This window comes from Oncorhynchus keta, unplaced genomic scaffold (assembly GCF_023373465.1).
Source record: "Oncorhynchus keta strain PuntledgeMale-10-30-2019 unplaced genomic scaffold, Oket_V2 Un_contig_20958_pilon_pilon, whole genome shotgun sequence".
Taxonomy (NCBI): domain Eukaryota; kingdom Metazoa; phylum Chordata; class Actinopteri; order Salmoniformes; family Salmonidae; genus Oncorhynchus; species Oncorhynchus keta.
The window spans coordinates 1-23811 of NW_026282246.1; the positions used below are offsets into that span (position 1 = coordinate 1).

Genomic DNA, 23811 nt, shown 5'->3' on the forward strand with positions numbered 1-23811 from the left:
TGTCACTTAATGGCATGTTCCGTCATGCTATGTCATGTCACTTAATGGCATGTTCCGTCATGCTATGTCATGTCACTTAATGGCATGTAATGGCATGTTTAATGGCATGTTCCGTCATGCTCATAATCATGTCATGCTATGTCATGTCAATGGCATGGCATGCTATATCATGTCACTTAATGGCATGTTCCGTCATGCTATGTCATGTCACTTAATGGCATGTTCTGGCATGTTCCGTCATGCTATGTCATGTCACTTAATGGCATGTTCTGGCATGTTCTGTCATGCTATATCATGTCACTTAATGGCATGTTCCGTCATGCTATATCATGTCGCTTAATGGCATGTTCCGTCATGCTATGTCATGTCACTTAATGGCATGTTCTGGCATGTTCCATCATGCTACGTCATGTCGCTTAATGCATGTACCATCATGCTATGTCATGTCGCTTAATGGCATGTTCTGGCATGTACCGTCACGCTCTGTCATGTCACTTAATGGCATGTACCGTGATGCTATGTCATGTAATGTCACATAATGTAATGCTATGTAATGTAATGTCACATGATGTAATGCTATGTCATGTAATGTCACATAATATAATGCTATGTCATGTAATGTCACATAATGTAATGCTATGTAATGTAATGTCACATGATGTAATGCTATGTCATGTAATGTCACATGATGTAATGCTATGTCATGTAATGTCACATAATGTAATGCTATGTCATGTAATGTCACATAATGTAATGCTATGTCATGTAATGTCACATAATGTAATGCTATGTCATGTAATGTCACGTAATGTAATGCTATGTCATGTAATATCACATGATGTAATGCTATGTCATGTAATGTCACGTAATGTAATGCTATGTCATGTAATATCACATAATGATGCTATGTAATGTCACATAATGTAATGCTATGTCATGTACTGTCACATAATGCAATGCTATGTAATGTCACATAATGTAATGCTATGTCATGTAATGTCACATAATGTAATGTAATGCTATGTCATGTAATGTCACATAATAATGTAATGCTATGTCATGTATGTCATGTAATGTCACATAATGCTATGTCATGTAATGTCACATAATGTAATGCTATGTCATGTAATGTCACATAATGTAATGTAATGCTATGTCATGTAATGTCACATAATGCTATGTCATGTAATGTCACATAATGTAATGCTATGTCATGTAATGTCACATAACGCTATGTCATGTAATGTCACGTAATGCTATGTCATGTAATGTCACGTAATGCTATGTCATGTAATGTCACGTAATGCTATGTCATGTAATGTCACATAATGCTATGTCATGTAATGTCACGTAATGCTATGTCATGTAATGTCACGTAATGCTATGTTATGTAATGTCACATAATGCTATGTCATGTAATGTCACGTAATGCTATGTCATGTAATGTCACATAATGCTATGTAATGTAATGTCACATAATGTAATGCTATGTCATGTAATGTCACATAATGTAATGCTATGTAATGTCACGTAATGCTATGTCATGTAATGTCACGTAATGCTATGTGTTATTTGATGCGTCTGCCACCTACCGATCTCCACTCCCAGTCCTCCCATTCCACTGAGGAAGACAGAAGACTGAGCCATCTGCTGCATAGCACTGTCCCCCAGGACATACCTCTGACGACTGGAGGGAGGGGGTTTAGGGAGGAGGGGGGTTTAGGGAGGAGGGGGAGGGGGAGGAGGGATGGGGAGGGAGGGGGAGGGAGGGAGGGGGTTTAGGGAGGAGGGGGAGGGAGGGGAGGGAGGGGGTTTAGGGGAGGGGGGAGAGGGTTAGGGAGGGTGAGTTTAGGGAGGAGAGGGTTAGGGAGAGGGAAGAGAGGGAGGGGGATGGAGAGGAGAAGAGAGGGAGGGAGGATGGAGAGGAGAGAGAGGGAGGGAGGATGGAGAGGAGAGAGAGGGAGGGAGGATGGAGAGGGAGGCAGGGAGAGGGATTAGGGAGAGAGGGGGAGGGAGGCAGGGAAGAGGGGGAGGCAGGGAGAGGGATTATGGAGAGAGGGGAGGGAGGCAGAGAGAAGGATTAGGGAGAGAGGGGGAGGGAGGCAGGGAAGGCGGGGGGGCAGGGAAGATCAAATGATGTTGTGAGTCAGTAAGCACATAGAACATGTTTTGTTGGAACTATTACTGGTATGTCATTGTACCCACTTAAAATAGGTAGTACGGGATTTACCTGTACAGGGAGTCATCAATCTCCATGGAGTCAGCTGACATCTCGGGAGGGGAAATCTCACTGGTCCTAGAAGCACTGGATATTGAGAGAGATCATGGAGGAGATTAGTCCATCTGATGTCAGGGTTATATGAACTCTGTCCTGGCTCCCGCGGGCCCCCAGCACTACACAACTGATTCAAATAATCAAAGCTTGGTGAGGATTTAAATCAGCTGTGTAATGCTAGGGCAACAACATGCAACCAGGGGGACCCAAGGACCCAGAGTGGGGCCACCAGGACCCAGAGTGGATCCTAGTACCCAGAGTGGACTTCAGAGTGGATCCTAGTACCCAGAGTGGACTTCAGAGTGGATCTCAGGACCCAGAGTGGACTTCAGAGTGGATCCCAGGACCCAGAGTGGGCCCCAGGGTGGACCCCAGGACCCAGAGTGGGGCCCAGGACCCAGAGTGGACCCAGAGTGGGGCCCAGGACCCAGAGTGGACCCAGAGTGGGGCCCAGGACCCAGAGTGGACCCAGAGTGGACCCCAGGACCCAGAGTGGGAAGCTTTGGTCTACACCACTGTTCTACACCCTAGTCCTGAGGACACGGGGGGGGGCTACATCCCAATTATCTCTACTTCCTCCCAAAATGTTTTCGTACAATTCCCTTCACTGCTTTGGATGTAGATGACAGGAATAAGAGACTCCCTCTGTCCTCTAGAGGTCGACCTCTACTCTCCTCCACCAACACACTCCTTTCAGAGGAGTTTGTGGGACGTAGTGCACACTTTACAAACCAGGACATATAATTGGGACGCACCCATAGACTGGATGTGCAGGCTTTCATTCCAACCCAGTACTTTAGAATCCTGAGACAATGGACCAACTTGTTATCCATCCATTGAGTTGGTTTATCAGGTGTGTTAGTGCTGGGCTGTAAACAAAAGCCTACACACCCTGTGTGTGGGTCTCTGGGAACCAGGATTAACAGGGGCGGCAGCGAAGCCTAGTGGTTAGAGCGTTGGACGCGTAACCGGAAGGTTGCAAGTTCAAACCCCCGAGCTGACAAGGTACAAATCTGTCGTTCTGCCCCTGAACAGGCCGTCATTGAAAATAAGAATTCGTTCTTAACTGACTTGCCTGGTTAAATAAAGGTAAAATAAAAAATAAAAAACAGGAAACTGTTCTGTCCTTACAGGTGAGATAAAAGAGGAGGAATACCTGTGTTACGTTATTCTTGAATACATTATTTTTCCGCTAGCTTTGTCTGTGTAATATCTGATAACACGATGTTGTCACCCCGGGATATCCTTATGTGCAGCAATAGCTACAGAACAATCCACTCACTACATGATGATACTCAGCTGTCCAAGGGTTTTTCCGACTCAGCGAGCAACATCAAGCTTTCTGTTTAGTGAGCTGAAAGTATCTATCCAGCTACATCACCACCCCAAATGAAGTTGATAACTGAGTAAAGTTAGCTAGCTAAATAAACAGTATTGCTAACTAGCTAATGGGCGGGCTAACTCGCTGATGGGCTTGCTAACTAGCTAATGGGCTTGCTAACTAGCTAATGGGCTTGCTAACTAGCTAATGGGCTTCCTAACTAGCTAATGGGCTTCCTAACTAGCTGATGGGCTTCCTAACTAGCTAATGGGCTTCCTAACTAGCTGATGGGCTTCCTAACTAGCTGATGGGCTTCCTAACTAGCTAATGGGCTTCCTAACTAGCTAATGGGCTTCCTAACTAGCTAATAGGCTTCCTAACTAGCTGATGGGCTTCCTAACTAGCTAATGGGCTTCCTAACTAGCTGATGTGCTTCCTAACTAGCTGATGTGCTTCCTAACTAGCTAATAGGCTTCCTAACTAGCTGATGGGCTTCCTAACTAGCTAATGGGCTTCCTAACTAGCTAATGGGCTTCCTAACTAGCTAATGGGCTTCCTAACTAGCTGATGGGCTTGCTAACTAGCTAATGGGCTTGCTAACTAGCTAATGGGCTTGCTAACTAGCTAATGGGCTTGCTAACTAGCTAATGGGCTTCCTAACTAGCTAATGGGCTTCCTAACTAGCTAATGGGCTTCCTAACTAGCTAATGGGCTTCCTAACTAGCTAATGGGCTTCCTAACTAGCTAATGGGCTTCCTAACTAGCTAATGGGCTTCCTAACTAGCTAATGGGCTTGCTAACTAGCTAGCTTCCTGGTCCCAAAATCTGCAGTTAGCTACTAGTAGCTAGCTACAATAACATGAGGACGTTATAAGAGCAGTAGTAACACTAGTAGTAGTACCATATTACATATTTTGAGGCTGACAACTTCTCAAAGCCTTGTCAATAGCTAACTTATGTGTTTATCTTGCTAGGAACGATGGCTAACCTAACTTAGCATTGACTGCTTACTCAGAAGGGCGTTAGCTAGCACTAGCTACATTACATTACATTTCTACATCTGCATTTGCTACCTGTTTTGGGGGTTTTAGGCTGGGTTTCTGTAAAAACACTGTGTGTACATCGGCTGATGTAAAAAGAAAAGGCTTTATAAATACATGTGATTGATTGATTGATTGATTGATACTGCCTGATACCGGGTCAGTGCAAAAAAAACCTCCATAGACTTGAAAAGTCATGACTTATCAAACACAAATCTCCCTGTGGTTGCAGATACGGGATGTCCATCGTGGTATTTGTGAATGTTACGAAAAATGCGCTTTAAAAATCGTCATTCAGAGACGAAATATCTTACCTGTCGGTGTACGATAGGTTCATTGAGTAGTTGTTGTTACGAATGAAGGGTTCAGCTACAAAAAAAACCCACATCAAACTGTTCCGGGTTACTCAGATCACATGACAAGGTTCACGTTTAAAATTATATTTATTTGATACATTATTAAAGAAATAATAAAATACAACAAACAACTGAAACAAAATTGTTCTGGGACATCCAGACAAGTGATTTGTTCTTTTTCCCCGGAGTATTTGACATTGCGGCCAATGTTTTCCAGATTCCATATTAAGTGCAGGCATCATAGTGCATAGTATCATTGAAAACCTGCAAGACGCCATTTTACATTTTAGAAGAAAACAGAGACACTGTTCAAACAGTCAAAGTTCATCTGCCCAGTGAAACATTTACAACTCAGACTCTCTAACTAATAGGGGTGAGGGGGTGAGGGAGGAGAGGGGGTGAAGGGGTGAAGGGGTGAGGGAGGAGAGGGGGTGAGGGAGGAGAGGGGTGAAGGGGTGAAGGGGTGAGGGAGGAGAGGGGGTGAGGGAGGAGAGGGGTGAAGGGAGGAGAGGGGTGAAGGGAGGTGAGGGAGTGAAGGGGTGAGGGAGGAGAGGGGTGAGGGGGAGGGGTGAAGGGGTGAAGGTGAGGGAGGAGGGGGTGAGGGAGGAGAGGGGTGAAGGGAGGAGAGGGGTGAAGGGAGAGGAGGTGAGTGAGAGGGGTGAAGGGGGAGAGGGAGGGGGAGAGGGGGAGGGAGGGAGGAGGGAGGAGAGGGGGTGAAGTGGTAGGGGAGGAGAGTGGGTGAAGAGGTGAGGGAGGATAGGGGTGAGGGAGAAGAAGGGTGAGGGGTGAGGGAGGAGAGGAGGTGATGAGGTGGGGGGTGAGGGAGGAGAGGGGGTGAAGTGGTAAGGGAGGAGAGTGGGTGAAGAGGTGAGGGAGGATAGGGGTGAGGGAGAAGAAGGGTGAGGGGGTGAGGGAGGAGAGGAGGTGATGAGGTGGGGGGGTGAGGGAGGAGAGGAGGTGATGAGGTGGGGGGGTGAGGGGAGATTAGGTGAGTGGAGAGAGGGTAAGGGGGTCAGGAGATTAGGGGAGAGGGGGTGAGGATGAGAGGGGTCAGGTGCTGAGGGGAGAGGGGGTCCGGGTCTAAGGGTCCTGTACTCTTGGCCCTTGGACCCTTAGAACCTAGAGTTAGTCCTGGTCAGGTCCCATGGTCAGGAAAAACCCAACGATGACGTCACTAATTTTAGTAAATTATCCTACTGTAGGCCTAATCCTAATGTTGGAAGACTATAACAATAGATAACAGATAGACAATAGACAGTAGACCTGATGTTGTTAGTTAGTTAGACTGTAACAATAGATAACAGATAGACAGTAGACCTGATGTTGTTAGTTAGTTAGACTGTAACAATAGATAACAGATAGACAGTAGACCTGATGTTGTTAGTTAGTTAGACTGTAACAATAGATAACAGATAGATAGTAGACCTGATGTTGTTAGTTAGACTGTAACAATAGATAACAGATAGACAGTAGACCTGATGTTGTTAGTTAGACTGTAACAATAGATAACAGATAGACAGTAGACCTGATGTTGTTAGTTAGACTGTAACAATAGATAACAGATAGACAGTAGACCTGATGTTGTTAGTTAGACTATAACAATAGATAACAGATAGACAATAGACCTGATGTTGTTAGTTAGTTAGACTGTAACAATAGATAACAGATAGATAGTAGTTAGACTGTAACAATAGATAACAGATAGATAGTAGTTAGACTGTAACAATAGATAACAGATAGATAGTAGTTAGACTGTAACAATAGATAACAGATAGATAGTAGTTAGACTGTAACAATAGATAACAGATAGATAGTAGTTAGACTGTAACAATAGATAACAGATAGATAGTAGACCTGATGGTGTTAGTTAGACTATAACAATAGATAACAGATAGATAGTTGACCTGATGTTAGTTAGACTGTAACAATAGATAACAGATAGATAGTTGACCTGATGTTAGTTAGACTATAACAATAGATAACAGATAGATAGTAGACCTGATGTTAGTGAGACTATAACAATAGATAACAGATAGACAGTAGACCTGATGTTAGTTAGACTGTAACAATAGATAACAGATAGATAGTTGACCTGATGTTAGTTAGACTATAACAATAGATAACAGATAGATAGTAGACCTGATGTTAGTTAGACTATAACAATAGATAACAGATAGACAGTAGACCTGATGTTGTTAGTTAGATTGTAACAATAGATAATAGATAGACAGTAGACCCGATGTTGGGAGACTATAACAATAGATAACAGATAGACAGTAGACCCGATGTTGTTAGTTAGACTGTAACAATAGATAATAGATAGACAGTAGACCCGATGTTAGTTAGACTGTAACAATAGATAACAGATAGACAGTAGACCTGATGTTAGTTAGACTGTAACAATAGATAACAGATAGATAGTAGACCTGATGTTAGTTAGACTGTAACAATAGATAACAGATAGATAGTAGACCTGATGTTAGTTAGACTGTAACAATAGATAACAGACAGTAGACCTGATGTTAGTTAGTTAGTTAGACTGTAACAATAGATAACAGATAGATAGTAGACCTGATGTTGTTAGTTAGACTGTAACAATAGATAACAGATAGATAGTTGACCTGATGTTAGTTAGACTGTAACAATAGATAACAGATAGATAGTTGACCTGATGTTAGTTAGACTGTAACTATATATAACAGATAGATAGTTGACCTGATGTTAGTTAGACTGTAACAATAGATACCAGATAGACAGTAGACCTGATGTTGTTAGTTAGTTAGACTGTAACAATAGATAACAGATAGATAGTAGACCTGATGTTGTTAGTTAGTTAGACTGTAACAATAGATAACAGATAGATAGTAGACCTGATGTTGTTAGTTAGTTAGACTGTAACAATAGATAACAGATAGATAGTAGACCTGATGTTGTTAGTTAGACTGTAACAATAGATAACAGATAGACAGTAGACCTGATGTTGTTAGTTAGTTAGACTGTAACAATAGATAACAGATAGATAGTAGACCTGATGTTGTTAGTTAGTTAGACTGTAACAATAGATAACAGATAGATAGTAGACCTGATGTTGTTAGTTAGACTGTAACAATAGATAACAGATAGACAGTAGACCTGATGTTGTTAGTTAGTTAGACTGTAACAATAGATAACAGATAGATAGTAGACCTGATGTTGTTAGTTAGTTAGACTGTAACAATAGATAACAGATAGATAGTTGACCTGATGTTAGTTAGACTGTAACTATAGATAACAGATAGATAGTTGACCTGATGTTAGTTAGACTGTAACAATAGATAACAGATAGATAGTAGACCTGATGTTGTTAGTTAGACTATAACTATAGATAACAGATAGACAGTAGACCTGATGTTGTTAGTTAGTTAGATTGTAACTATAGATAACAGATAGATAGTTGACCTGATGTTAGTTAGACTGTAACAATAGATAACAGATAGATAGTAGACCTGATGTTAGTTAGACTATAACAATAGATAACAGATAGACAGTAGACCTGATGTTGTTAGTTAGTTAGACTGTAACAATAGATAACAGATAGATAGTAGACCTGATGTTGTTAGTTAGACTATAACAATAGATAACAGATAGATAGTAGACCTGATGTTAGTTAGACTGTAACAATAGATAACAGATAGATAGTAGACCTGATGTTGTTAGTTAGACTGTAACAATAGATAACAGATAGATAGTTGACCTGATGTTAGTTAGACTATAACAATAGATAACAGATAGACAGTAGACCTGATGTTGTTAGTTAGTTAGACTGTAACAATAGATAACAGATAGATAGTAGACCTGATGTTGTTAGTTAGTTAGACTGTAACAATAGATAACAGATAGATAGTAGACCTGATGTTGTTAGTTAGTTAGACTGTAACAATAGATAACAGATAGATAGTTGACCTGATGTTAGTTAGACTGTAACAATAGATAACAGATAGATAGTTGACCTGATGTTAGTTAGACTGTAACAATAGATAACAGATAGATAGTAGACCTGATGTTGTTAGTTAGTTAGACTGTAACAATAGATAACAGATAGATAGTTGACCTGATGTTAGTTAGACTGTAACAATAGATAACAGATAGATAGTAGACCTGATGTTGTTAGTTAGACTGTAACAATAGATAACAGATAGATAGTTGACCTGATGTTAGTTAGTTAGACTGTAACAATAGATAACAGATAGATAGTAGACCTGATGTTGTTAGTTAGTTAGACTGTAACAATAGATAACAGATAGACAGTAGACCTGATGTTGTTAGTTAGTTAGACTGTAACAATAGATAACAGATAGATAGTTGACCTGATGTTAGTTAGACTATAACAATAGATAACAGATAGACAGTAGACATGATGTTGTTAGTTAGTTAGACTGTAACTATAGATAACAGATAGATAGTTGACCTGATGTTAGTTAGACTGTAACAATAGATAACAGATAGATAGTTGACCTGATGTTGTTAGAGTAACTTAGATAACAGATAGATAGTTGACCTGATGTTAGTTAGACTATAACAATAGATAACAGATAGACAGTAGATATGATGTTGTTAGTTAGTTAGATTGTAACTATAGATAACAGATAGATAGTTGACCTGATGTTAGTTAGACTATAACAATAGATAACAGATAGACAGTAGACCTGATGTTGTTAGTTAGTTAGACTGTAACCATAGATAACAGATAGATAGTAGACCTGATGTTGTTAGTTAGTTAGACTGTAACAATGGATAACAGATAGATAGTTGACCTGATGTTAGTTAGACTGTAACAATAGATAACAGATAGATAGTAGACCTGATGTTAGTTAGACTATAACTATAGATAACAGATAGATAGTTGACCTGATGTTAGTTAGACTGTAACAATAGATAACAGATAGATAGTAGACCTGATGTTGTTAGTTAGACTGTAACAATAGATAACAGATAGATAGTTGACCTGATGTTAGTTAGACTATAACAATAGATAACAGATAGACAGTAGACATGATGTTGTTAGTTAGTTAGATTGTAACTATAGATAACAGATAGATAGTTGACCTGATGTTAGTTAGACTATAACAATAGATAACAGATAGACAGTAGACCTGATGTTGTTAGTTAGTTAGACTGTAACAATAGATAACAGATAGATAGTAGACCTGATGTTAGTTAGACTATAACAATAGATAACAGATAGATAGTAGACCTGATGTTGTTAGTTAGACTGTAACAATAGATAACAGATAGACAGTACACCTGATGGTGTTACTTAGACTGTAACAATAGATAACAGATAGATAGTAGACCTGATGTTAGTTAGACTATAACAATAGATAACAGATAGACAGTAGACCTGATGTTAGTTAGACTATAACAATAGATAACAGATAGATAGTAGACCTGATGTTAGTGAGACTATAACAATAGATAACAGATAGACAGTAGACCTGATGTTAGTTAGACTATAACAATAGATAACAGATAGATAGTAGACCTGATGTTAGTTAGACTATAACAATAGATAACAGATAGATAGTAGACCTGATGTTGATAACAATAGATAACAGATAGTTAGTTAGTTAGTTAGACTGTAACAATAGATAACAGATAGATAGTAGACCTGATGTTGTTAGTTAGTTAGACTATAACAATAGATAACAGATAGATAGTAGACCTGATGTTAGTTAGACTATAACAATAGATAACAGATAGATAGTAGACCTGATGTTAGTTAGACTATAACAATAGATAACAGATAGATAGTAGACCTGATGTTGTTAGTTAGACTGTAACAATAGATAACAGATAGACAGTAAACCTGATGTTAGTTAGACTATAACAATAGATAACAGATAGACAGTAGACCTGATGTTAGTTAGACTATAACAATAGATAACAGATAGATAGTAGACCTGATGTTAGTGAGACTGTAACAATAGATAACAGATAGATAGTAGATCTATATAGAGCTGACTGGATCATGTCACGTGGTCCATATTAGTTCACAGTGGACCACAGGTCATCATGGCTGAGCCTCATAGCCTGTTTTACACAACTGTCTGGTTAGTGGTTACTTACAAAGCTACATGTACAACAGGATCAAACTCCGTGTGTGTGTGTGTGTGTGTGTGTGTGTGTGTGTGTGTGTGTGTGTGTGTGTGTGTGTGTGTGTGTGTGTGTGTGTGTGTGTGTGTGAGTAGCCAGCAATCTCTGTCAACCATCCCTCCCTTCATATTGGCCGAACGGCAACCCCCTACGGTTCCTCCCCTCTGAACTCCTGCCAAAAACAACACACACATACGACACACACCAGAAAGGTGCTCAGGTTGCGAAGTCCCCCGTTTTTAACAGATTTCAATTAAATTCGATAATTTCTCTAAAGCTCCAGACCTCCTCTCCTCGACGATGTGGTGCGGTCGCGTGGCTCTTCGCGTGGCTCTCCAGCGGATCGCCGTTGCGCCGTTAAACTCTTTAAGTAGTACCGGGGGCTTACCGGGCGCCGTGCAGAGAGAGATGTCGTCTCTACCGCGGGTCTACATCACGCGACAGATCCCGCCGGAGGGGCTGAAGATTCTCAGCGAGTCTGGACAGTGAGTGAGATCACACGTTTCTCTTGTTGCCGTTCTGGTTCTGTATGTTGGCCAACTTTTTAATATAATTATATTCTTTAAATCTAATTATTGTTGCTTTTAATTTCATGTTATGTAGGCTATAGGTTTTGAATCGTGTCTTTAATTTAACTTAATGTCCTTTAGTCATTCATGGAGGCTAACCTATCATGTTGTCATTCATTCTAACGGAACGTTCTGAAATGTTGTCGTGTGAGGTTCATCATTGACTTTTGGGTAAACAGAACTGACAATGTTTGCCTTGACCAGACCAGACAGATAAGACGTCTCTCTCAATTCAATGTGCATACTGCCAAAGCTTACTTGGGCAAAGGAATGACTCATTAACAACAGGCCTATCAATAAAAACATCATAACACAATTAATAATAATAAATATTATCACAAACAGGACTCTCTCCCTCTCTACCCCCCCTCAGACTCATAACACTGTTCCAGTCTCTCTCTCCCTCTCTCTTCTCCCCCTCAGACTCATAACACTGTTCCAGTCTCTCTCTGACTCATAACACTGTTCCAGTCTCTCTCTGACTCATAACACTGTTCCAGTCTCTCTCTGACTCATAACACTGTTCCAGTCTCTCTCTGACTCATAACACTGTTCCAGTCTCTCTCTGACTCATAACACTGTTCCAGTCTCTCTCAGACTCATAACACTGTTCCAGTCTCTCTCAGACTCATAACACTGTTCCCCCTCAGACTCATAACACTGTTCCAGTCTCTCTCTCCCTCTCTCCCCTCTCATAACACTGTTCTCTGACTCATAACACTGTTCCAGTCTCTCTCTGACTCATAACACTGTTCCAGTCTCTCTCTGACTCATAACACTGTTCCAGTCTCTCTCTGACTCATAACACTGTTCCAGTCTCTCTCTGACTCATAACACTGTTCCAGTCTCTCTCTGACTCATAACACTGTTCCCACTCTCTCCAGTGACTCAGACTCATAACACTGTTCCAGTCTCTCTCTGACTCATAACACTCAGTTCTCAGTAACACTGTTCCAGTCTCTCTGACTCATAACACTGTTCCAGTCCTCTCAGACTCATAACACTGTTCCAGTCTCTCTCTGACTCTGACTCATAACACTGTTCCAGTCTCTCTCTGACTCATAACACTGTTCCAGTCTCTCTCTGACTCATAACACTGTTCCAGTCTCTCTCTGACTCATAACACTGTTCCAGTCTCTCTCTGACTCATAACACTGTTCCAGTCTCTCTCTGACTCATAACACTGTTCCAGTCTCCTCTGACTCATAACACTGTTCCAGTCTCTCTCACTGTTCCAGTCTCTCTCTGACTCATAACACTGTTCCAGTCTCTCTCTGACTCATAACACTGTTCCAGTCTCTCTCTGACTCATAACACTGTTCCAGTCTCTCTCTGACTCATAACACTGTTCCAGTCTCTCTCTGACTCATAACACTGTTCCAGTCTCTCTCTGACTCATAACACTGTTCCAGTCTCTCTCTGACTCATAACACTGTTCCAGTCTCTCTCTGACTCATAACACTGTTCCAGTCTCTCTCTGACTCATAACACTGTTCCAGTCTGTTCCAGTCTCTCTCTGACTCATAACACTGTTCCAGTCTCTCTCTGACTCATAACACTGTTCCAGTCTCTCTCTGACTCATAACACTGTTCCAGTCTCTCTCTGACTCATAACACTGTTCCAGTCTCTCTCTGACTCATAACACTGTTCCAGTCTCTCTCTGACTCATAACACTGTTCCAGTCTCTCTCTGACTCATAACACTGTTCCAGTCTCTCTCTGACTCATAACACTGTTCCAGTCTCTCTCTGACTCATAACACTGTTCCAGTCTCTCTCTGACTCATAACACTGTTCCAGTCTCTCTCTGACTCATAACACTGTTCCAGTCTCTCTCTGACTCATAACACTGTTCCAGTCTCTCTCTGACTCATAACACTGTTCCAGTCTCTCTCTGACTCATAACACTGTTCCAGTCTCTCTCTGACTCATAACACTGTTCCAGTCTCTCTCTGACTCATAACACTGTTCCAGTCTCTCTCTGACTCATAACACTGTTCCAGTCTCTCTCTGACTCATAACACTGTTCCAGTCTCTCTCTGACTCATAACACTGTTCCAGTCTCTCTCTGACTCATAACACTGTTCCAGTCTCTCTCTGACTCATAACACTGTTCCAGTCTCTCTCTGACTCATAACACTGTTCCAGTCTCTCTCTCCCTCTCTATCCCCCTCAGACTCATAACACTGTTCCAGTCTCTCTCTCCCTCTCTACCCCCCTCAGACTCATAACACTGTTCCAGTCTCTCCCTCCCTCTCTACCCCCCCTCAGACTCATAACACTGTTTCAGTCTCTCTCTGACTCATAACACTGTTCCATTCCCTTCAGGTTCATTGCATGAATTAACAAAGTACTCAGAAAGAAAGAAAGAGGCAGAAAAGAGAGACAGCAGGCAGGCAGACAGACAGACAGACAGACAGACAGACAGACAGACAGACAGACAGACAGACAGGCAGGCAGGCAGGCAGGCAGGCAGGCACAGACATTTGTAAAGAATCTGTAACAGGTCTTTCATTTTGAAATCCTACATTACCCAGAGTGCAGTTTGATCTGTGGGACTCAGATGACGTCCCCGTGCCCCGGAAGGAGTTGCTCCAGAAGGTCAAAGGTGTTGATGCGCTGGTCTGCGTGCTCACGGAGAAGATCGACGCCGAGCTATTGGACGCTGCAGGTCAGGTGACTGTCCATAACCTCTAACGCCATTGGCCGATCTCTGTCAGGAACACTGGGAGAACTTGACTTTTTGTTGTGTGTTTGTGTGTGCGTGCGTGTGTCTCTCTCTCTGTGTGTGTGTGTGTGTCTCTCTCTGTGTGTGTGTGTGTGTCTCTCTCTCTCTGTGTGTGTGTGTGTCTCTCTCTCTCTGTGTGTGTCTCTCTCTGTGTGTGTGTGTCTCTGTGTGTGTGTGTGTGTGGTGTGTGTGTGTCTGTTCTCCTGCAGGTCCTAACCTTAAGGTCCTGAGCACCATGTCAGTGGGTTTTGACCACCTCTCCCTGGAGGAACTAAAGAAAAGGTCAGTGACCTCTAACCTCTAACCTCTGTTGTTGGTCACATCACAGACATACAACTGAGTATAACAAATCATTAAGAACACCAGTGCATTTTTGTCCTCAGAACAGCCTCAATTCGTCGGGTGAACTCTACAAGGTGTTGAAAGCGTTCCACAGGGATGCTGGTCCATGTTGACTCTACAAGGTGTCTGTCGTTCCACAGGGATCCTTCTGTTGACTCACAAGGTGCTCTTGAAAGCGTTCCCAGGGATGCTGGCCCGTTTGACTCTACACCCAGGTGTAGAAAGTGTTCCACAGGGATGCTGGCCCGTGTTGACTCTACAAGGTGTTGAAAGCGTTCCACAGGGATGCTGGTCCATGTTGACTCTACAAGGTGTTGAAAGCGTTCCACAGGGATGCTGGTCCATGTTGACTCTACAAGGTGTTGAAAGCGTTCCACAGGGATGCTGGTCCACGTTGACTCTACAAGGTGTCGAAAGCCTTCCACAGGGATGCTGGTCCGTGTTGACTCTACAAGGTGTCGAAAGCCTTGCACAGGGATGCTGGCCCATGTTGACTCTACAAGGTGTTGAAAGCCTTCCACAGGGATGCTGGTCCACGTTGACTCTACAAGGTGTCGAAAGCCTTCCACAGGGATGCTGGTCCATGTTGACTCTACAAGGTGTTGAAAGCGTTCCACAGGGATGCTGGCCCATGTTGACTCTACAAGGTGTCTAAAGCGTTCCACAGGGATGCTGGCCCATGTTGACTCTACAAGGTGTTGAAAGCGTTCCACAGGGATGCTGGCCCATGTTGACTCTACAAGGTGTCTAAAGCGTTCCACAGGGATGCTGGTCCATGTGGACTCTACAAGGTGTTGAAAGCGTTCCACAGGGATGCTGGTCCATGTTGACTCTACAAGGTGTCTAAAGCGTTCCACAGGGATGCTGATCCATGTTGACTCTACAAGGTGTCTAAAGCGTTCCACAGGGATGCTGGTCCATGTGGACTCTACAAGGTGTTGAAAGCGTTCCACAGGGATGCTGGTCCATGTTGACTCTACAAGGTGTCTAAAGCGTTCCACAGGGATGCTGATCCATGTTGACTCTACAAGGTGTCTAAAGCGTTCCACAGGGATGCTGGCCCCATGTTGACTCTACAAGGTGACGTTCCACAGGGATGCTGGTCCATGTTGACTCTACAAGGTGTGAAAGCGTTCCACAGGGATGCTGGTCCATGTTGACTCTACAAGGTGTCTAAAGCGTTCCACAGGGATGCTGGCCCATGTTGACTCTACAAGGTGTTGAAAGTGTTCCACAGGGATGCTGGTCCATGTTGACTCTACAAGGTGTTGAAAGCGTTCCACAGGGATGCTGGCCCATGTTGACTCTACAGGTGTTGACTCCACAGGGATGCTGGTCCATGTTGACTCCAACATTGAGTTGTGTCAAAGTTGTCTGGATGTCCTTTGGGTGGTGGACCATTCTTGATACACAGAGGAAACTGTTGAGCGTGAAAAACCCAGCAGCGTTGCAGTTCTTGACACACTCAAACCAGTACGACTGGTACCTACTACCATACCCCGTTCAAAGGCACTTAAAAACTGTCTTGTCTTGCCCATTCACCCTCAATGACACACACACCATCCATGTCTCATTTATCTCAAGGCTTAAAATCCTTCTTTATCTCGTCTCCTCTCCTTCATCTACACTGATTGAAGTGGATTTAACAGGTGACATCAGTAAGGGATCATGTCTTTCACCTGGATTCACCTGTGTGTGTGTGTGTGTGTGTGTGTGTGTGTGTCTCTGTGTGTGTGTGTGTGTGTGTGTGTGTGTGTGTGTGTGTGTGTGTCTCTCTGTGTGTGTGTGTGTGTCTGTCTCTGTGTGTGTGTGTGTGTGTGTGTGTGTGTGTGTGTGTGTGTGTGTGTGTGTGTGTGTGTGTGTGTGTGTGTGTGTGTGTGTGTGTGTGTGTGTGTGTGTGTGTGTGTGTGTGTGTGTGTGTGTGTGTGTGTGTGTGTGTGTGTCTCTCTCTGTGTGTGTGTGTGTGTATCAGGGGGATCCGTGTGGGTTACACCCCAGATGTGTTAACAGATTCCGTAGCTGAACTGACTGTCGCCCTGCTGCTGACCACCTCCAGGAGACTGGTAGAGGCTACGCATGAAGCCAAGAGGTAGGAACCAACACACACACACACACTGACCACCTCCAGGAGACTGATAGAGGCTACGCATGAAGCCAAGAGGTAGGAACACACACACACACACACACTGACCACCTCCAGGAGACTGATAGAGGCTACGCATGAAGCCAAGAGGTAGGACACACACACACACACTGACCACCTCCAGGAGACTGATAGAGGCTACGCATGAAGCCAAGAGGTAGGAACACACACACACACACTGACCACCTCCAGGAGACTGGTAGAGGCTACGCATGAAGCCAAGAGGTAGGAACACACACACACACACTGACCACCTCCAGGAGACTGATAGAGGCTACGCATGAAGCCAAGAGGTAGGCACACACACACACACACACTGACCACCTCCAGGAGACTGATAGAGGCTACGCATGAAGCCAAGAGGTAGGAACACACACACACACACACACTGACCACCTCCAGGAGACTGATAGAGGCTACGCATGAAGCCAAGAGGTAGGAACACACACACACACACACTGACCACCTCCAGGAGACTGATAGAGGCTACGCATGAAGCCAAGAGGTAGGAACACACACACACACACTGACCACCTCCAGGAGACTGGTAGAGGCTACGCATGAAGCCAAGAGGTAGGACACACACACACACACTGACCACCTCCAGGAGACTGATAGAGGCTACGCATGAAGCCAAGAGGTAGGACACACAACACACACACACACACACTGACCACCACAGGAGACTGACTGATAGAGGCTACGCATGAAGCCAAGAGGTAGGAACACACACACACACACACACACTGACCACCTCCAGGAGACTGATAGAGGCTACGCATGAAGCCAAGAGGTAGGAACACACACACACACACTGACCACCTCCAGGAGACTGATAGAGGCTACGCATGAAGCCAAGAGGTAGGAACACACACACACACACACACTGACCACCTCCAGGAGACTGATAGAGGCTACGCATGAAGCCAAGAGGTAGGAACACACACACACACACACACACTGACCACCTCCAGGAGACTGATAGAGGCTACGCATGAAGCCAAGAGGTAGGAACACACACACACACACACCACCTCCAGGAGACACACACACACACACACACACACACTGACCACCTCCAGGAGACTGATAGAGGCTACGCATGAAGCCAAGAGGTACAACACACACACACACACACACTGACCACCTCCAGGAGACTGATAGAGGCTACGCATGAAGCCAAGAGGTAGGAACACACACACACACACACACACACACTGACCACCTCCAGGAGACTGATAGAGGCTACGCATGAAGCCAAGAGGTAGGAACACACACACACACACACACACACACACACTGACCACCTCCAGGAGACTGATAGAGGCTGACATGAAGCCAAGAGGTGGGAACACACACACACACACACACACACACACTGACCACCTCCAGGAGACTGATAGAGGCTACGCATGAAGCCAAGAGGTAGGAACACACACACACACACACACACACACACACACACACACTGACCACCTCCAGGAGACTGATAGAGGCTACGCATGAAGCCAAGAGGTAGGAACACACACACAACACACACACACACACACTGACCACCTCCAGGAGACTGATAGAGGCTACGCATGAAGCCAAGAGTACCAGGAACACACACACACACACTGACCACAGGAGACACATGAAGCCACACACACACACACACTGACCACCTCCAGGAGACTGATAGAGGCTACGCATGAAGCCAAGAGGTAGGACACACACACACACACACTGACCACCTCCAGGAGACTGATAGAGGCTACGCATGAAGCCAAGAGGTAGGAACACACACACACACACACTGACCACACTGACCACCTCCAGGAGACTGATAGAGGCTACGCATGAAGCCAAGAGGTAGGAACACACACACACACACACACACACTGACCACCTCCAGGAGACTGATAGAGGCTACGCATGAAGCCAAGAGGTAGGAAACACACACACACACACTGACCACCCTCCAGGAGACTGATAGAGGCTACGCATGAAGCCAAGAGGTAGGCTAACACACACAACACACACACACACACACACACTGACCACCTCCAGGAGACTGATAGAGGCTACGCATGAAGCCAAGAGGTAGGAACACACACAACACACACACACACACACACACTGACACACTGACCCTCCAGGAGACTGATAGAGGCTACGCATGAAGCCAAGAGGTAGGAACACACACACACACACACTGACCACTCCAGGAGACTGATAGAGGCTACGCATGAAGCCACACACACACACACACTGACCACCTCCAGGAGACTGATAGAGGCTACGCATGAAGCCAAGAGGTAGGAACACACACACACACACACTGACCACCTCCAGGAGACTGATAGAGGCTACGCATGAAGCCAAGAGGTAGGAACACACACACACACACACACTGACCACCTCCAGGAGACTGATAGAGGCTACGCATGAAGCCAAGAGGTAGGAACACACACACACACACACACACACTGACCACCTCCAGGAGACTGATAGAGGCTACGCATGAAGCCAAGAGGTAGGAACACACACACACACACACACTGACCACCTCCAGGAGACTGATAGAGGCTACGCATGAAGCCAAGAGGTAGGAACACACACACACACACACTGACCACCTCCAGGAGACTGGGGATAGAGGCTACGCATGAAGCCAAGAGGAACACACACACACACACACACACCACTGAGATAGGAGACTGGTAGACACTGACCAGGAATAGACATAGAGGAACACACACACCACACACATGGGGAACACACACACACACACACACAGACCACCTCCAGGAGACTGATAGAGTCTATGGTACCATGAAGCCAAGATGTAGGAACACACACACACACACAGACCTTCTCTCTGTGTGTCCCTGTCCAGTGGTGGATGGGGAACGTGGAGGACTCTGTGGCTGTGTGGATATGAGCTGGCTAACAGCACCGTGGGAATCCTGGGACTGGGCAGGATCGGTGAGTAACACACACACACACACACACATATGGTACCACTGAGATACACATGGGGAATACACACACACACACACTATGGTCAGTGAAAAAACCCTCAACTATCAAGGGAAAAGAACAACATAACCTCATGTGTGTGTGTGTGTGTGTGTGTGTGTGTGTGTGTGTGTGTGTGTGTGTGTGGTGTGTGTGTGTGTGTGTGTGTGTGTGTGTGTGTGGTGTGTGTGTGTGTGTGTGTGTGTGTGTGACAGGAGTGGCTATCGCTGAGCGTCTGAAGCCGTTCAAGGTTTTAATGGGAAATGGTAAGTTCATCTACACGGACGTGGCTCCCCGACCAGAGCTGGCCAGTTTGATCGACGCAGAATATGGTACGGAGCACTGAGATATGGTGTAATGGGGAATATGGTACCACTGAGATATGGGGAATATGGTACCACTGAGATATGGTTTAATAGGGAATATGGTACCACTGAGATATGGTTTAATGGGGAATATGGTACCACTGAGATATGGGGAATATGGTACCACTGAGATATGGGGAATATGGTACCACTGAGATATGGGGAATATGGTACCACTGAGATATGGGGAATATGGTACCACTGAGATATGGGGAATATGGTACCACTGAGATATGGTTTAGTGGGGAATATGGTACCACTGAGATATGGTTTAGTGGGGAATATGGTACCACTGAGATATATGGTTTAGTGGGGAATATGGTACCACTGAGATATGGTTTACCACTGAGGGAATATGGTACCACTGAGATATGGTGTAATGAGGGGAATATGGTACCACTGAGATATGGTTTAATGGGGAATATGGTACCACTGAGATATGGTTTAATGGGGAATATGGTACCACTGAGATATGGTGTTAATGGGGAATATGGTACCACTGAGATATGGTGTTAATGGGGAATATGGTACCACTGAGATATGGGGAATATGGTACCACTGAGATATGGGGAATATGGTACCACTGAGATATAATGGGGAATATGGTACCACTGAGATATGTAATGGGGAATATTAATGGGAATATGGTACCACTGAGATATGGTGTAATGGGGAATATGGTACCACTGAGATATGGGTGGGGAATATGGTACCACTGAGATATGGTGTAATGGGGAATATGGTACCACTGAGATATGGTTTAATGGGGAATATGGTACCACTGAGATATGGGGAATATGGTACCACTGAGATATGGGGAATATGGTACCACTGAGATATGGTGTAATGGGGAATATGGTACCACTGAGATATGGTTTAGTGGGGAATATGGTACCACTGAGATATGGGGAATATGGTACCACTGAGATATGGGGTTAATATACCACTGAGGGGAATATGGTACCACTGAGATATAGTGGGGAATATGGTACCACTGAGATATGGGGAATATGGTACCACTGAGATATGGTGTTAATGGGGAATATGGTACCACTGAGATATGGGGAATATGGTACCACTGAGATATGGTTTAGTGGGGAATATGGTACCACTGAGATATGGTTTAGATATGGGGGAATATGGTACCACTGAGATATGGGGAATATGGTACCACTGAGATATGGTTTAGTGGGGAATATGGTACCACTGAGATATGGTTTAATGGGGAATATGGTACCACTGAGATATATGGGGAATATGGTACCACTGAGATATGGTGTAATGGGGAATATGGTACCACTGAGATATGGTTTAATGGGGAATATGGTACCACTGAGATATGGTGTAATGGGGAATATGGTACCACTGAGATATGGTTTAGTGGGGAATATGGTACCACTGAGATATGGTTTAGTTGGGGAATATGGTACCACTGAGATATGGTGTTAATGGGAATATGGTACCACTGAGATATGGTTTAGTGGGGAATATGGTACCACTGAGATATGGTGTTAATGGGGAATATGGTACCACTGAGATATGGTGTAGTGGGGAATATGGTACCACTGAGATATGGTGTTAATGGGGAATATGGTACCACTGAGATATGGTGTAATGGGGAATATGGTACCACTGAGATATGGTTTATGGGGAATATGGTACCACTGAGATATGGTTTAATGGGGAATATGGTACCACTGAGATATGGTTTAATGAGGAATATGGTACCACTGAGATATGGTGTAATGGGGAATATGGTACCACTGAGATATGGTTTAGTGGGGAATATGGTACCACTGAGATATGGGGAATATGGTACCACTGAGATATGGTTTAGTGGGGAATATGGTACCACTGAGATATGGGGAATATGGTACCACTGAGATATGGTGTAATGGGGAATATGGTACCACTGAGATATGGTGTAATGGGGAATATGGTACCACTGAGATATGGTGTAATGGGGAATATGGTACCACTGAGATATGGGGAATATGGTACCACTGAGATATGAGGAATATGGTACCACTGAGATATGGTTTAATGGGGAATATGGTACCACTGAGATATGGTGTAATGGGGAATATGGTACCACTGAGATATGGTGAATATGGTACCACTGAGATATGGGGAATATGGTACCACTGAGATATGGGGAATATGGTACCACTGAGATATGGTGTAATGGGGAATATGGTACCACTGAGATATGGTGAATATGGGGAATATGGTACCACTGAGATATGGGGAATATGGTACCACTGAGATATGGTGTTAATGGGGAATATGGTACCACTGAGATATGGGGAATATGGTACCACTGAGATATGGGGAATATGGTACCACTGAGATATGGTGTAATGGGGAATATGGTACCACTGAGATATGGTGTTAATGAGGAATATGGTACCACTGAGATATGGGGAATATGGTACCACTGAGATATGGTTTAATGGGGAATATGGTACCACTGAGATATGGTTTAATGAGGAATATGGTACCACTGAGATATGGTTTAATGGGAATATGGTACCACTGAGATATGGTGTAATGGGGAATATGGTACCACTGAGATATGGTGTAATGGGGAATATGGTACCACTGAGATATGGTTTAATGAGGAATATGGTACCACTGAGATATGGTGTTAATGGGGAATATGGTACCACTGAGATATGGGGAATTGGTACCACTGAGATAGGAATATGGTACCACTGAGATATGGTTTAATGGGGAATATGGTACCACTGAGATATGAATATATAAAATAAAACACTGGTCAAAAACATATTAAATCAACAATAGTTGGTAATATGATGTCACTGAGATATGTGTATGGGTTGTGTTGAGAGATTACTAGACTTGATGCTGAATATTATGGATGAGTCATTGGCCAGTCAGTCTGACTTCCTGTCAGTGTGTTGTCCTCTCTACCTCTAGTCTCTATGGATGAGTTGGCCAGTCAGTCTGACTTCCTGTCAGTGTGTTGTCCTCTCTCCCTCTAGTCTCTATGGATGGAATTGGTACCACTCAGTCTGACTTCCTGTCAGTGTGTTGTCCTCTCTCCCTCTAGTCTCTATGGATGGTCATTGGCCAGTCAGTCTGACTTCCTGTCAGTGTGTTGAATCTCTCCCTCTAGTCTCTATGGATGGTCATTGGCCAGTCAGTCTGACTTCCTGTCAGTGTGTTGTCCTCTCTACCTCTGAGTCTCTATGGATGGAATTGGTACCAGTCAGTCTGACTTCCTGTCAGTGTGTTGTCCCTCTCCCTCTGGTCTCTATGGATGAGTTGGCCAGTCAGTCTGACTTCCTGAGTATGTTGTCCTCTCTCCCTCTAGTCTCTATGGATGGTCATTGGCCAGTCAGTCTGACTTCCTGTCAGTGTGTTGTCCTCTCTCCCTCTAGTCTCTATGGATGGTCATTGGCCAGTCAGTCTGACTTCCTGACTGTATGTTGTCCTCTCTCCCTCTAGTCTCTATGGATGAGTTGGCCAGTCAGTCTGACTTCCTGTCTGTGTGTTGTCCTCTCTCCCTCTAGTC

The 23811-nt window shown here is 44.1% G+C and overlaps 2 protein-coding genes across 2 annotated transcripts; one reads left to right on the forward strand and one right to left on the reverse strand.

Moving 5' to 3' along the window:
• Nucleotides 1-1592: 1592 nt before the first annotated feature.
• LOC127920856 (ubiquitin-like modifier-activating enzyme 6) lies at nt 1593-5041 on the reverse strand (the record flags this gene model as incomplete). Its single annotated transcript, XM_052504881.1, has 3 exons — nt 4951-5041; nt 2231-2305; nt 1593-1687 (listed from the first exon to the last, which is right to left on the reverse strand). Coding segments are annotated over exons 1-3 (244 nt in total), but the record flags the coding sequence as incomplete, so codon positions are not given.
• Nucleotides 5042-11289: 6248 nt separating this feature from the next.
• LOC127920857 (glyoxylate reductase/hydroxypyruvate reductase-like) lies at nt 11290-23278 on the forward strand. The gene is made up of 7 exons (XM_052504882.1): nt 11290-11609; nt 14230-14363; nt 14630-14702; nt 16735-16851; nt 19787-19875; nt 20124-20240; nt 23214-23278. Exons 1-7 carry the CDS (start codon nt 11425-11427, stop codon nt 23276-23278), a joined length of 780 nt encoding a protein of 259 aa, XP_052360842.1. The 5' UTR covers nt 11290-11424.
• The last annotated feature ends 533 nt before the right edge of the window (nt 23279-23811 follow it).